At 30.5% G+C, this 15,351-nt stretch overlaps 1 protein-coding gene and 1 pseudogene across 1 annotated transcript; one reads left to right on the top strand and one right to left on the bottom strand.

The window, feature by feature from the left end:
• Window positions 1–2,735: 2,735 nt before the first annotated feature.
• On the top strand, window positions 2,736–5,818 carry LOC112099127. Its single transcript, XM_024186232.1, has 6 exons — window positions 2,736–3,382; window positions 3,471–3,573; window positions 4,618–4,673; window positions 5,018–5,200; window positions 5,273–5,404; window positions 5,533–5,818. The coding sequence occupies exons 1-6, from the start codon at window positions 2,960–2,962 to the stop codon at window positions 5,629–5,631; spliced, it is 996 nt and encodes a 331-aa protein (XP_024042000.1). The 5' UTR covers window positions 2,736–2,959; the 3' UTR covers window positions 5,632–5,818.
• Window positions 5,819–5,939: 121 nt separating this feature from the next.
• Window positions 5,940–6,053, bottom strand: LOC112099420 (annotated as a pseudogene).
• Between the last annotated feature and the right edge of the window lie 9,298 nt (window positions 6,054–15,351).

Here is a 15,351-nt window from a genome sequence, read left to right as displayed (position 1 = left end):
ACCATTGGTGATTGTTTGATTTTGAGAATATGAATGCTTTTAGTTAATTAATTGAATATATTTTTAATCATAGTTAATTGAAAAACTAAATGCAAAATTTTAGAAAAAAATAAGGAAGTGGTCAGTATTTTTCAATTAATTCTGATTTTTTTAGAATTAATTGAAAAATAAAATGCAAACTAGATATACACATACTATGTTTTGGAGAATAGTAAGTTGAGGGTACTATATATATATAATAAATTCTAAAAAAAATTATTCGATTAACACACTTTATTTATTTATTTGTTTGTATTTATTTATTATTAATGTTATTATTATTTATTTTTTCACAATCACCTGATTTTGGTCCAGTTGATCAACAAACTTTTCTAGGGCTGCATATAGCACCCTTTCTATCTAATTTTCCTAAAGGAAAAAGGACAGTGAGCCCTCTAATATTTAGTGAAAGAGATATAAAACTTCTTAGTGTTTTAGAAAAGATATATAACTTCTATTTTTGTTAGTAAATTTTGTTTGTTTTAATATTAAATTTATTATTAATTTACAATTACTATTATGTCACTATAGTAAATAAATCAATATATTGACTCAAGACATATCATGTGTATAATAAAATCAATAACTTCTTATTTAAAACTTAACATTAAGATGTAATAATATTTTGCCTAAATTATCTAAATTATATACCCTTCCCAACAATAAATTCTGAAATAGGAAGCCAATTTTACTTCTGATTTGCCCAATTTGCCTTTCATCCATATATAAGCCTATTTAATTCTCATTTTGCCCAATTTGCGAAGAAAATAAATTTGATTTAAATTTGATTTATTATTCATCATTTTTATCATTCTATCATTGGAAAGTGTATATTTATAATTTAGAGTGAATAATTTTAGTAAAAGGTAATTACATCTCAATTTTAAATTTTAAAAAAGTTGTTGATTTCATTCTACACATCATCAATGACACATCTCTAGTTAAATATGTTAATTTATTTATTATAGGAACATAATAGTAATTATAAATCAAAAATAAATTTATTATTAAAATAAATAGAATTATTGAAAAAAATAGGAATTATAAGTCTTTTCTAAAAAATTAATGGATTTTATTTTTCTTTTTCCAAACGTTTGAAAACTCCATGACCTTTTCTCTTTCTTTAACTTTAGCTAGCTCCCTTTATAGTTAGTTAAAAAGTATGTGTCGGCTCAAGCTCAGCCCAGGCCCACAGGCCAGCCCTCAAGGTAAAATTATGGATAATGACTTAAAAAATATAAAGCCCATATAGAATGGAATTGGTTAAGGACCTTCAACAAAAGCCTGCCCTGTCCTAGAAAAAGAAAAAGAAAACTCAAAAATCAAAATAAAAAAAAAACGCAAAATAGCCAAATCCTAATGCCTCAACGTCACTGCCCTTAGCCACTCACATTAATCGCACTAGCAGCCACCCAAAACGGCAAAAACTAAATGCAGCAACAACCAACAGTCGGCAGCCACGCCTTCTCACCTTCAGTATTATTGCAATAAATTGTGTGTGTCACAGATTCATTTTTAGGATACTCTTAGGTGATGTTTGGTTGGGAGAAGAGAATGGGGGAGAGAAAAGTAATTCAAATTCTACTTTTATTTTTATTGTTTGGTTATACAAAATATATAAGAATTTAATATCTCTTATAATATAGAATTTGAATTCCACACCAAAGAGTGAAGAATTCAAATTCCTCTTATTTTGGAAGCCCAAACTTTCAAAATTGCCCTTCAATATTTTTACTTGTTTAATGCTATTAATAATTATTATTTATAATTTTATTTTATCAATTTAATATTATAAATAAATTTATATTAATTATATTTAATGAATGATTTAAGAAATTTAATAAAATAAATAAACTTATTTATTTATTTAAAATAAAAATATATAAATATAAATTAACTATTGCCGGAGTTCTGCCTGAATTTCGCCGGACCGCCTCCGGAACTCTGCCTGAAAGTCATCGGGCCCTTAGGCATCACCGGAAGCCACCAGAATTTCGCCAGAAAATCACCGGCTGTCGTTGACCGACGTTGACTTATGTTGACCGTTGCTGTTGACCGACTTCTATTTATATTAAATTATATTTAATATTAAATTATAGCAAATAGTTGAGTATATTAAATCATTTTATATTTTATATTATATTTAAATTATGAATTGGTTTAGAACTTTTTGAAATTAAAAAAGTTTGGTATTTATATTACATTATATTTTATTACTAATACAGATAATTTAGTATTTAAGGCAAATGATAAATTTTTCGAAAGAAAAAAATTGTAATTTCTTTTCCTATCAAATTTTATGTCAAACCAAACAATAAAATTTAATTTCACTATTTTCTTCCACTTCTTTCTTCTCCTTTCCCCTCCATTCCACTCTTTTCCTCTCCTCCCCTTTCTTAAAAAACACTACCTTAATGTACCAGTTGTTCTAGTTTGAATTCTTCACTTCCATTGCCTTCTATTTTGATCCCATTAGCACTTCTATGTCTGATAAGTGGGTGGCAGTAGTAATTTAGAATTTTTTTTTTATATTTTATAGAATGTTGTCGTCCAGTACGATATTCATGCAAAAGGAGTTGAAAAGCAAACCAACAGACAGTCTTTAAAGACGGGAGCCGTGCATTACTAAAAAATTAATTAAAAATTTTAAAAGCCTAAGTTCAGTCCAAATCCGGTCAGGTCCGTTTAAACCCGGTCTAAGCCCGGTCCGTTCATACTTATATAGATTTTTAGAAGACCTGAACCTAATGATTACAATATGAGCTCGAGTATGGGCTTGAAAAAGCCCGATCGACGTTCGCAAATTGCCTAACCCTAGCTCCCTTTGCCTCTTCGTACGGCAGAAAGAGGATTAATAAAATCCCGCCTGTGTGCAGCCACCGGACAAAAAAAAAAAAAATTGATTTGATAGTCGTCTCACATGGCAGCAACTTCAGTACTGATCAAATCATACCCGTCGTTAGTGTCAAGGCGGCCGGTACAGAACTTTCCTTGCAATTTTTGCTTCATAAAATCCGCTAAATTTAGCACAATAACCTCTTACAAGCTCGCTGCCGTCAGAGATAAAAGCTTTCTCAATATATGGCCTTTAAGTTTAATTAACAAAAACAGCACCACAGTCCCAGATGCTTCTGCAATTATTACTAAAACATCAAAAACCCTAATTCAGACTTTAATGCTGGTGCTGCTAATGATGATGTGTAGTCGTGTCCCTGTCTTGGCTATTTCCATGGGTGAAATGGGTGGCAGCTCCTTTTCTATATTATGGCCGCTGATAACTAATTTCCGGCGCCGTTCCTCCTTTAAATCTAAAGAAAATTGTACAAACGTTATCAAGCTCCAGGTATGTGGAAATATATGTCTGTATACTTTGAATTCTAAGTTTCTTAATTGACTCGTTTTTACGAACCGTTTGCCTTTTTCTTATATAGGTCGGGTTGTGTGTTAATGGACCACGTCTTCAAAATGAACTTGATCGGATTTCAAAAACTGTTGATACATCCACCAGAGATGGTTTCACACGTCTATTGCGGGGTAAATAAAGCTACATTTTTAATAATGGTTTTGTTATAACTTCTTTGGGTAATTTTTAAAAACCTCCCCTGAGGTTTGGGTTTGTTGCAAGTAGATGGCGAGAATTGATTTATTTGTAAAAAATCCCCTACCGTCAGTTAATTTTAACATTGACCGTTAGTTGACCGTGCAAAGACAATATTACCCTTAACAATAGTTTATAAACGAAAATAACTAAAAAAAAACCGAAATTATTGGCGCGAAAAGCACAAACCCTATTTTTTAACAATTTTATCCTTGTCAATTCCAAAAATTTACAATATCATAGGTAAAGATTATGACTATTTCATTTTAAAATTTTTAATTTTATCTTTCTTGTAGGAATTTTAAGAAAATATCAATAATTTAAAGAAGATTTTTTAATTTTTTAATTTTATCTTTTTTATAGGAACTTTAAGAAAATATCAATAATTTAAAGATGGTAAAATAGCTAATAATTTTGGTTTTTTTTTTAGTTATTTTCGTTTATAAACTATTGTTAAGGGTAATATTGTCTTTGCACGGTCAACTAACGGTCAATGTTAAAATTAACTGACGGTAGGAGATTTTTTACAAATAAATCAATTCTCGCCATCTACTTGCAACAAACCCAAACCTCAGGGGAGGTTTTTAAAAATTACCCTAACTTCTTTTGATAGTTTTATAATTTAGTCCTTGGAGTTAAACATGAAATTAATAGTTTAAGATAGTTTTTGGGAATGTTTCTTATCATCATTCTAAAAAATAATAGCACTAAATTGGAGAAATTCTACGATACATTAGATAGAGATATTAGGTATCATCACAACAACCAAAAAATATTCTATCATGTGTATATTTATTTTGAAATAAATCACTATACAAGTAATAGTTATATTAAATTTAATTTTATCACCTCATACAATCAGTGGCTCTTTGTATATCACTATGATTTTTTCCTTTTATTATTTAGCCTAACGTCAATCTATCAGCATAAAATTACTGCATATATAATTATCTTTTTTTTTTCTTTTAATGTGGATGTAGAGACAACAACTTGTTTGCTTCAGCATTCCGATTGTTGGAAATCCGTTTATTCACGTGTAAGTATGTAGAATTAATTATTTTGCCTCAAATATATGAAGCCCTTATCTCAGTAAGATTTTCTGGCCGGATTTAACAAAAATAAAACCATGCAAACCAAATAATGTTCACAATACATACATATATAATCGTTTTTATGTGACTCTGCTGATTAGTTGAGTTCAGGTATTTTTTGTAAATGGAGCAGCAAGTGTATTCGCTGGATGTTTATTTATTTTTATTTCATCTATCTATTCGATTATATCACTAACTAATATTTTTTTAATTTTTATTTCTATCTAATCCATCATTCCTTTTCTTGGTAGTCTGAGTTATTGGATTTAATTATGTGATATTTTTGTAGAGCCGGTTTTTTTTTAGGATGAAAAGTGCAGAAAAGTACTTCAATCAACTTCTAGAAAATGAGCGGATCTTAAAATTTAATGAAGAGGCGCTTGAGTTTAAGTTAAACGACACAGGGCTGCTGGAAAATGAAACCACGACAATGCATCAAGTTAATCATCAGTTCACGGATACACATGTGGTGGTAAGCATCCTATTGAATATTGATTCATTATCTCGCTATCATACTGGTCATACAAATACCGTTTCATCTCAGGTAACAATCTTACTTGCACTTAAAGGATCGTTTTTTGGTTTTCTTATCCTCAACGTCTATTCCCAGCGTGATGTAAAGTGGGCCTTGAGGGTGTTTGATTTCTTGTGTTCTTGGCCCTTTGTCCAAATACGGGTATTGAATATATTGTGATAGTTTCTTTTTAATTTATTATTACTATTGTTATCTTTTGTTCGGATTTGTTTTGTAGGTTTTGGTAATTTTACATTTATTTTATATGTTTCTGGCTTTCATGCATGCAGGGAATAAAAGTGCTGTGGATCCCTCGGCAAGAAAATGAAATCCTGTCATATCAGGAGCTTCAAAAACAGTACCCACGTTTACAGGCTTTCGAAAATTAATTAGGCACATTTTTTATTCTCAAAGTGGTGACTCTCCTGTGCTATTTTAGTCCGTTCATTTTATTTAAGCTCATAAGTGATTATTTATATAGGGGCTGCGCTACTGCTGATGTTAGAAACTTAATTGAAATGAAGTTCTAAGTAGTTATTCTCACCACTGATTCTAATCCGTTATTTCATTTAGAAATTAGAATCAAGGGGTGTGTGTATATATATAGACACACACACTGGTTCTAGACTCTTCATTTTATTTAAGACGGTGATATGAAGAATTTTGAACCAATTTTCTATTTAAGACGGTGATATGAAGAATTTTGAACCAATTTTCTATTTGTACGTGTCCTTCTTGGGTGTGGGCTTTGCTAATCTTCTCTGCATCATTCCAATTTTATGGGATGTCAGAGACGATAATGCTTGTAGACAAACTGTAATCCAAGACTTTGAATTCCAAGTAACCAGCTAATGTTGTATTTATAGTTTCCATTCTAATTAAGTAGATTAAGGAATATTTTGGTAATACTTTAGCTTTTAAAATAATTCTTATTAGTTGTACTATCAAAATAATTAGTTGTAAAGAGAATCAATTAAAAATTTAGTAAATTTTTTTTTTTAAATATACTATGAGTTTTAAAAGCAGTTAATAAATCTTACTGTTAAATTGCTATAAAAATGTAAATGACTGAATTGACATAACGTTAAATAAATTGTGTGTATGTAATAATTGATAACTAAAATAAATATTAATTAATTATTAATTTTATTTTTTTATTTGTTATCTCAATATAATTGATAACAATAATAATCTCTTTAAATTTAGTGATTTTATTTCTTAATTAATAATGATAATTTTAGATTCCTTATTATATATATGAGAATATATGGAATTGTCTTAAGCATAAAATTGATTTTTAAAATTAAATTTTAAAAAATTATTCCTTTCTTATTTATCAAAATCTATATTTTTATTATCAGTAAACACTAAAATTAATTTTTATTTTTTTAAAATTACTTTTAAACTTCTTAAAAGAAATTCAAAACACCCTAAACTTGGGAGACAATTTGCTTGTGACTGTTTTATTTATGAAAACTTTGGACCTTTGAACTGTCTGTAGTTTCCTAGCCCAACTCGTTGATACCTCGACTTTTGTTCTACGTGCAAACACAATAAAACTTTGGCTGGTACTACGTTACGTTTAACGTAACGTACGCCACACACAACAACAGTTGCGGGTCCCACCATGGGAACTGTTGCTGTGTGTGGATTTACGTTACGTTAAACGTAACATAGCGGAATCCTAAAACGTATATAAATTTGGAGTGTTGGTTTAGAGATGCCTAGTGGATCGGCCCGAGCTATGGACACGTGACATGTATTCATAGAATGCAGGACACGACACACGAGCACTTTTTGTCAAGGATACAACACGTCTGTTGGTCGAGTTGGGTTTACATTTGTAGGCACAACATAATTTAAGATGAGTCAAAATATAGTACGTGAAAAATTTTACAAAAAGTATGGTTCAAATTTTATAAGTAAAAGTTATTAGAATTATGCTACTATCAACTATCCAAATAAATGAATTTGAATTAAACAACATTAAATTTAATAATATTTTGTTTTATTTTAATTTTTTTTATATTACAATCAGAGCACTATTAACATTTATAATAAAAAATCAGTCGAGACTCTCCTAAATAATCATATTACAGTACAGTCTGAATGTCAACTCTCACTTCAAGCTGTAAGGAGATCTTACCCTCACTGTTAATATTGGAAGGAAATCGATTCTACCTCAATATGGAGAGCCTACTAAGGAGTCAAGTCTCAGCGTTGATCCTGCGCTGGGACTTGAACCCATGCCCTCAAGGTCGTTGAGGGCATGGGCGTGCCAATGGGCTACAGACCCATTGGGTTTTGTTCTATTTTAATTGAATTGAATTTTTATACTGACCTGTTGATCCGGATCCAATCCGGAAACCCGCAATCATGACCCGGTTGTATTTTCCGTTTCCGGCCATTTTTCCAACCAATCTTGATACCGATGTGAAGCTTGAGTGGCGCCGGTCATACTCTTACCGTCCTAGTCGCCGTAAAATGGCCATAACACTGGCGATTTAGCTCAAAAGAACCCCGGTTCCACCCGTTTTCGTCACCGTCGATTTCACCTGAGTTAGGCCACGCCATCACTTAGATCTTGTTCCTTAGCTCACCCTCGTTACTTTCTGACCAGCCACAACCACCGAGGATGCCGTTTTGGCCGGAACGACCGCCGAAAAGCTCACGGATTTAAGAGCTTCAATTCACCGCGATCGCCGCGCGTGGAAGGTCACTGCTAGCACCATTAGATTCAGCATGGACGAAACTTTCAAACTCGAGCTTGCCGACCACCGTTGACAGGTAGAGGCAATTAAAAGGACCTGCGAAGGAGAATCAACCCGTGAACGTTGTGGATACCGAGTTTGGACATCGTCACTGTGAGTAGAATATACAAAATTTATTTTCATAGTTAATTATGATAGTAAAGTATGTTTGCGAAATAAGTTTTAAAGACTTCGATTTAATGATTTTCTATAAATGGATGTTATCTGCGTATTGATGTTTATTATTAAAGATGTGTATGATTGATGATCTTATTGCCGATTTTGAATATATGCATGATAATATTTTTAAAGAAAATGAATTAGATTCAAAGTATGTTAAATGAAAAGAAAATGAGATTTCAAAAGTGATTATATGTTTATGTATATGTGTATAAAACGTTATTTGTAAAATTATTAGACAATACTCTTCGCCTCCAAATATAGTGATACATATGAGATGAGAGACCTTTGAGGTCCATCTGAGTACACATAGAGGATTTGGGCCGTGTACTTGGGCGTATTGTCCTTTGGGGACCAAATAGTGCATGCACAGAAATGATGATATAAATGAGATGATACAAATGAGATGATACTTCCCCGTCTATCCGTATAGCTCCGAAGCATGACGATACTTAGATAGTACGTCATTGCTTATCCGTTGAGGTTTGGATATGAGATATGATGAGATATATGAGATGATACTTTCATGTATATTCGTGTAGCTCCGGGGCATAATGATACTTAGATAGTATGTCATTGCCTGTTTATTGAGGTCTGGATATGAGATATATGAGATTATACTTCCCCGCCTATCTGTGTAGTTCCAAGGCATGACAGTACTTAAATAGTACGTCATTGCATGTCTGTTAAGGTCCGGGTATGAGATATAGGACATATGAGATGGCATTTCCCTGTCCACCCGTTGCAGCTCCGGGGCATGACGGTTTCCTGATTACTCGTCCATCAAGGTCCAGGTATGACGAGACTATTCACCTGGGTATTCATTTAATGACAATTTTCAAAATTACAATATTTGAGATTACAGTGTGTTATGATTGCTTTGATTTTTATGTAGTATTATATATTATGTTTACGCCAGTGTATGATTTATAATTAAATGAGCTCATTTAAGTTTTTCTTATGGTATTTCGGTAAAGAAATTCACTGGAATGATATAATGTATTTTGCAATAAGTTTATTTTTAAAAGCTACTATCCACTCACTTAGTTTTTATACTCACCCTGTTTTTATTATATTTTTCCCTCTAAAGGAGACTTGTACGTACATCAGTCGACCCAGCAACATTAGTTAAATTTGATGTTATGGCCACGTAATGGTGCTAGGAATTATAGATTTTTTATTGGGATATTTTGAATTGTATAATTTTATTGTAATATGTGATTAAGGATAACTTAAATTCGTTGTGCCGTATATACTTATAAAGCAAATATGTTATAACAAAGTTTAAATATTTAGGTCTAGAAATGTCCAAATCAATTTCCATTAATTTGAAAGAAAATCCACACAGGGAGATATATATATATATAAAAGATAAAATTTAATGAGAAAATGATTTATGTAGAAAACTTTCACTAAATTTTTAATTTAAAATGTTAACAAATAGTATACCAAATGTTATACTTTTAACTTTTTAGTCATAAATGCAATGTTGGTGTGACATGTGTAATTATATTGAAATTTAATTTGTTATAAATGGAAATTTTGCTCTTATTAATTTCTTTCCTTATTATAATAAACTAACAATAAAAGAACTTCACTTTTTAAAACAAGGAGAGTAGAGAGAGCGAGTACCAGTCAAGCAATAGTAAGGCAAGTAATGTGCTTTTGTATAAAATTACAAGTTCATACTCTAAAAGAAGGTGGGTAAGGCATCAAAGCAACTCTTCATCTCTTCACCAAACAACTTTTTATCTCCTATAATTATCATTATCTTATAAGAAATTATCACTAATCATATATCCACATAATCGTACACATTGGATTTTCAAGCGATCAGTTTGATTAATTAATGTCTCTATTTCAACTTGTTAAATGGAAGTTGAGAACACAAAGGATGACAACCTGATTATTGGACCTCACAATCATTACAAGGTTTGAGACTTATGCAATAGGCACCGCTGCCAATATGAAATTCACCAAATAATATAAAAATGCGGAAATTAACAATCCTGTGATTGAAAGCCAACATTTTGCAAATTCTAACCGATACAAACGATTCATTAACTTATAAGGGTGCAAATTCTTACTTAAAAAAAATCCTACTTAATTTTTTTTTGAATCATAACTATAATACAATCAATATTTTACAAGAAATCTATATGGACTAGTCGACAAGGAAAAAGAGTGAAACCTCCTCTGTTGTTTAGTTGATTTAAAGCACATCCAAACCTCTATGAGCCTTAACGTTTTTGCTAATTTTACCATTTTACTCTTGGTGGTTGTTTGATTTTGAGAATATGAATACTTTTAATTAATTAATTTAATAATTTTTTAATTATAGTTAATTGAAAAACTAAATGTTAAATATTAGAAAAAGTCAGGGAATGGTGTGCAGCCATATAGCGCCCTTTCCTCCTAATTTTGTTACGGCTGAAAGAGGATTAACAAAATCCTGCTTGTGTGCAGCCACAGAAAAGAAAGGGGAAAAAAAAAAATGATATTCGTCTCTTATGGCAGCAACTTCAGTACCGATCAAAACATACCCATCTTTAGTGTCAAGGCGGCCGGTACAAAACTTTCCTCGCAATTTATGTTGTATAAAATCCGCCAAATTTAGTGCAATAACCTCTTACAAGCTCGCTGCCGTCAGAGTTAAAAGCTTTCTCAGTATTTGGCCTTTAATTACCAAAAAGAGCACCACAGTCCCAGATAAGAATAATAATGCTTATTAAAATTAATTATTTTATTCACCTGTAAGTATATAAAATTAATTATTTTCTCTTAAATATATGAAGCCCTTATCTCAGTAAGATTTTCTGGCCGGATCTAACAAAAGTAAAACCGTACAAACCAAATAACGTTCACAATATATGCATATATAATCGTTTTCTGTGAATGGTGCTGGTTAGTTGAGTTCAGGTATTTTTGTGAATGAAGCAGCAAGTGTTTTTGTTGAATTTTTGTTTCATTTTATTTCATCTTTCTATTCATGTACATCACTAACTAATTTTTTTTTTCATTTTCATTTCTATCTAATTCATCATTCTTTATCTTGGAGGTCGAGTTAATTATATGATATTTTTTGCAGCAGTGGTCGTTTTTTAGGATGAAAAGTGGAAAAAGAACACTTCAATCAACTTTTAGAAAATGAGCGGATCTTTTACAACACAGTACTGCTGGAAAATGAAACCACAACAATGCATCAAGTTGATTATCAGTTCACAGATACACACGTGGTGGTAAGCATCTTATTGGATATTGATTGATTATCTCACTATAATACTATTCATACAAATACTGTTTCACTCAGGTCACAATCTTAGTTGCACTTAAGGGTCATTTTTTGCTGCTCTGATCCCCGACATCTAATCCCACCGTAAATGTGAAGTGGGCCTTAAGGATGCTTGGTTTCTTGTGTTTTCGGCCCCTTCCCCAAATACGGGTATTGAATATGTATTGTGATGGTTTCTTTTTATTTTATAATTACTGTTGTTATTTTTTTGTTCTAACTTGATTTTGTAGATTTTGTTAATTTTACATTTATTTTATATGTTTTTTTGGCTTTCATGCATACAGGGAGTAAAAGTGCTCTGGATCCCTCGGCAAGAAAATGTCATTCTGTCATATCAGGGGCTTGAAAAACAGTACCCACGTTTACAGGCTTTCAAAAAATAATTAGGCACATTTCGGGTCCCCAAAGTGATTATTCTCATGTGGTATTTTTTATTTTGTTCTGTTTAATTATTTAAGTTCAAAGTAATTATTTACATAGGCTGATTTTAGAAACTTAATTTTATTTAAGTTCTAAGCAGTTATTCTCATAGGCTGCCTCTGATTCTACCAATCCGTTATTTCATTTAGAAATTAGAAGTAAGGCATTAGGAAGGGGGGAAAAGGAAAGTTTCCGGTTCTAGACTCTTCATTTCATTTAAGACTAAGATGTGAAAAAATTTTAAGCTATTTCTCCAATTTTACGGGATGTCAGAGACGATAATCTTGTAGGCAAACTGTATACCAAGACTTGAATTCCAAGTAACTAGCTAATCCGGTATTTGTAGTTTCCATTCTAATTAAACAGATGAAACCTGACGAGACAATTTTCTTGCGACTTTTTTATTAATGAAAACTTTGGACCTTTCAACTTTTATTTCCACTTGGAGAAAACAATAAAACTTACATAAATTAGGAGTGTGGTTTAGGGCTAGATGTCTAATGGATGAGGCAGCAATGAGCTACGGACACACGGCATGTATTCATTCAGCATGACATGATTACTTTTTGTCAAGGCATACGACATCCACGTTGGTTGAGTTGCGTCACGCAGGCTTAAAGTATAACACAATTTAAGATGAGTTAAAGCAAAAATTATTTGAATTATACTACTATATTATCTAAATAAACGAATTTGAATTGAACAATACCAAATTTAATAATATTTTGTTCTATTTTAATTGAATTGAATTGAATTTTATTACTAATTAATGTTATATTATTTTAAATTATACATTAATTTTAAGTGATTAATCAAATTTGAATTGAATTTTTGTTATCATTTGGTGTAATATTGTTTGTTAAGTTTTCTAATTATTGTTGGTTTTATGTTATCTAAATGTAATAATGTTTTAAAATTATATTTCCCCCCACGACTTCAGAATGGGTATAGTTGAGGACTACTTGAGCTAATGATAGAGGCAAAAACACCTTCCAGGCAGGCCTTACTATAACCAACCTCATAGATCCCACTCGATCTTTTACATTAATGTATCATACTCTCTTGACTAGTTCATCGTAATAAAATACTGTTAAATCTTTCCAAAGTGAGAGAAGGGGAGACGGCGCACTAGAGCTAACATAATAGCCAACTAAAAAATAAATTAAAGTAATGCTAAAATATTAGACCTTTTGCAACGAAAATTAAATTTCATTGCTAAATGCATACTTTTAAAGACGAAGTCTAAATTTCACCATTAAAAATATTCATTTACATATTTAAAATAATGCCTAAATTATAAATCTTTTGTAATTAAAATTAAATTTTGTCGGTACATGTGTATTCTCTTAGCAACAAAATTTTAGTTTATTGCTGTAAATATTCATTTAAATATTTAAAATAATACCAAAATTTTAGACCTTTTGATAAAATTTAACTTTTGTTGCTAAATTATAATTTTAGCAAAGAAGTTATAGGTTTACCGTTGAAAGTATTTATTTAAAGATTTTGTACTTTATTGATGTATTGTTGAATATGCATTACATGCTTTAAATGATATCGAAAGGGGGAGAAATACATATACTTCGAGATTTTTAAGCATATGAGATTTTTTAATTTATATTGAAATGTCACATTAGATCTTTGATAAGTTTAGTTATCTTGATTTCTAAAATATGATTAGTAATTATAGAGATTGGATAGTTGATAATATGCTCTTAATTTTGTTGGATTTGCTTTGATTTGGATCTAATACAGCCTTTTTATAATTGGAGCTAAAAATTAGCCATTAATGACTTTTTGCACAAAGTCGGATCGCAGTTAATCCTTATCGGATCGCCATTTTGACTGGAGCAAGTTACTGTTGTGCTATAATTTCAAATTGTCGGATCACCATTTTCCAGATGTCAGATCGCCATTAGTTTTCAAAAACTGAACTCCAATTTTGTTCGATATTGGTTAGCGGTTATCTACAAAACTTTAGCCGTTTGCTACAATAATTGCTATAATAACACTATGGCCCAAAACTTTATAAATTTTTTTTAAAAAGTCCATTTTCAGAATTTCAAGCAATACTTGTTGATTTCAAAGTTCTCAAAACTTTTTCAATTTAAACCATTAACTTGAAAATAACCAATTTCATAAAATCATTTTTCTATTGAGTATAAAACCTTTATAATATGAAAATAATGATTTATTTAAAATGTATGAAAAATAATTTGAGTTTTTAAAAGATTAATCATTCTAAATCTTGTTTGTTACCATTAAAATCAACATTATGAATACGTATATGTTAACAGGAGTGAGAGATGATTAATTTGTGTTTTACAATTCCAATCAGAGAAATTTAAGTGAAAAATGTAGGTTCTATTCAAGTTCAGTATTTCTTTTTCTTTTTAATATTTATCCAATATACTATAAATATATATTTTTTATAAATCCAACGTAATAAACTATTATAAGATTCTTCTAAAAACAAAAAAGAAGCAATCACAAGTTTGTTATTATTATTTAAAAAAAAGTCTACTATCATTTTTATCAATCCAAGTTAATTATTTTAAGGCTATTATTTTAATTTTTATTGATCTAACATAGTTAAACAAAATTTGTATCAAGCTAAGTAATGAACAATAATGCGGGTAATTAATTTCAAGAAAAAGATATTGAACTGATTAGTCTTGAGGGAAGCTCTCACTCAAGCAAGTTCAAGTTTTTATTTAAAATTTGAGAATTTTCCTTCAATATTTTTTAGGATAAACTTCAATTTTACTCCCTACTTATAATGACAATTATCAATTTATCACCTAAAAATTGGAAAACTTTGATTTACTCCCATTTTTGCGCAGAAAATGAAAGCAAAAGGGGAGGGGCATAGTGATGACTTTCTTTTTCTTTAATCTTCTTAAGAGTAAATAGGGGTAAATTAATATTTTCACACTTGAATAAAGTCTTATGGTGTTGGTTAAGAGTGTCTTGGATTTTGATTACCAATTATGTATGTTCACTTAGAAGTCAACAAGGAAATTATTTGTGATATGTCTACCAATAAATCCAAATCGTCCATGCGTCCTTTTAAACTTGTGGAGAAACCTTATTTGATTTAATGTTCTATATTACCTGTAATCATTATATAAGTTTTCAAACGATTCATGCTTTATGGAGTCTTGTCTGAGCTCTGATGAAGCATTTAACCATGTAGAACACATGAGTACGTGGACATCTGTAAATGGAATCATTTAAAAGATGAGATAAGATATTTACCATATTTTTCTCAATAGTGAGTTTCCATTTTATAGGTTTTAAGATATGACAAAATTCTTGTTATAATGTTCTCCTGGTTTAAATTAAGCTTCAAAACTCATCATTGGTCATTGCTCCCCGTTCGAGCTTAGGGTATTTGGCTCTAATTAATCCTAGTAAAAATGTACAAGAGGAATATATTTTTTTTGTAGTATGCCTTTCTTGTTGTA

Source organism: Citrus clementina, unplaced genomic scaffold (genome assembly GCF_000493195.1).
Source record: "Citrus clementina cultivar Clemenules unplaced genomic scaffold, Citrus_clementina_v1.0 scaffold_4, whole genome shotgun sequence".
NCBI lineage: Eukaryota > Viridiplantae > Streptophyta > Magnoliopsida > Sapindales > Rutaceae > Citrus > Citrus x clementina.
The sequence above is the reverse complement of the archived record's forward strand: the minus strand, read 5'-3'. Positions and strand labels throughout refer to the sequence as shown.

Coding starts and splice junctions, on each gene's coding strand:
- LOC112099127 (XM_024186232.1), top strand. CDS start 2,960: ATGGCAGCAACTTCAGTACTGATCAAATCATACCCGTCGTTAGTGTCA. Junction 3,574..4,617: donor TTTCACACGTCTATTGCGGG/GTAAATAAAGCT, acceptor ATGTGGATGTAG/AGACAACAACTTGTTTGCTT. Junction 4,674..5,017: donor GGAAATCCGTTTATTCACGT/GTAAGTATGTAG, acceptor ATATTTTTGTAG/AGCCGGTTTTTTTTTAGGAT.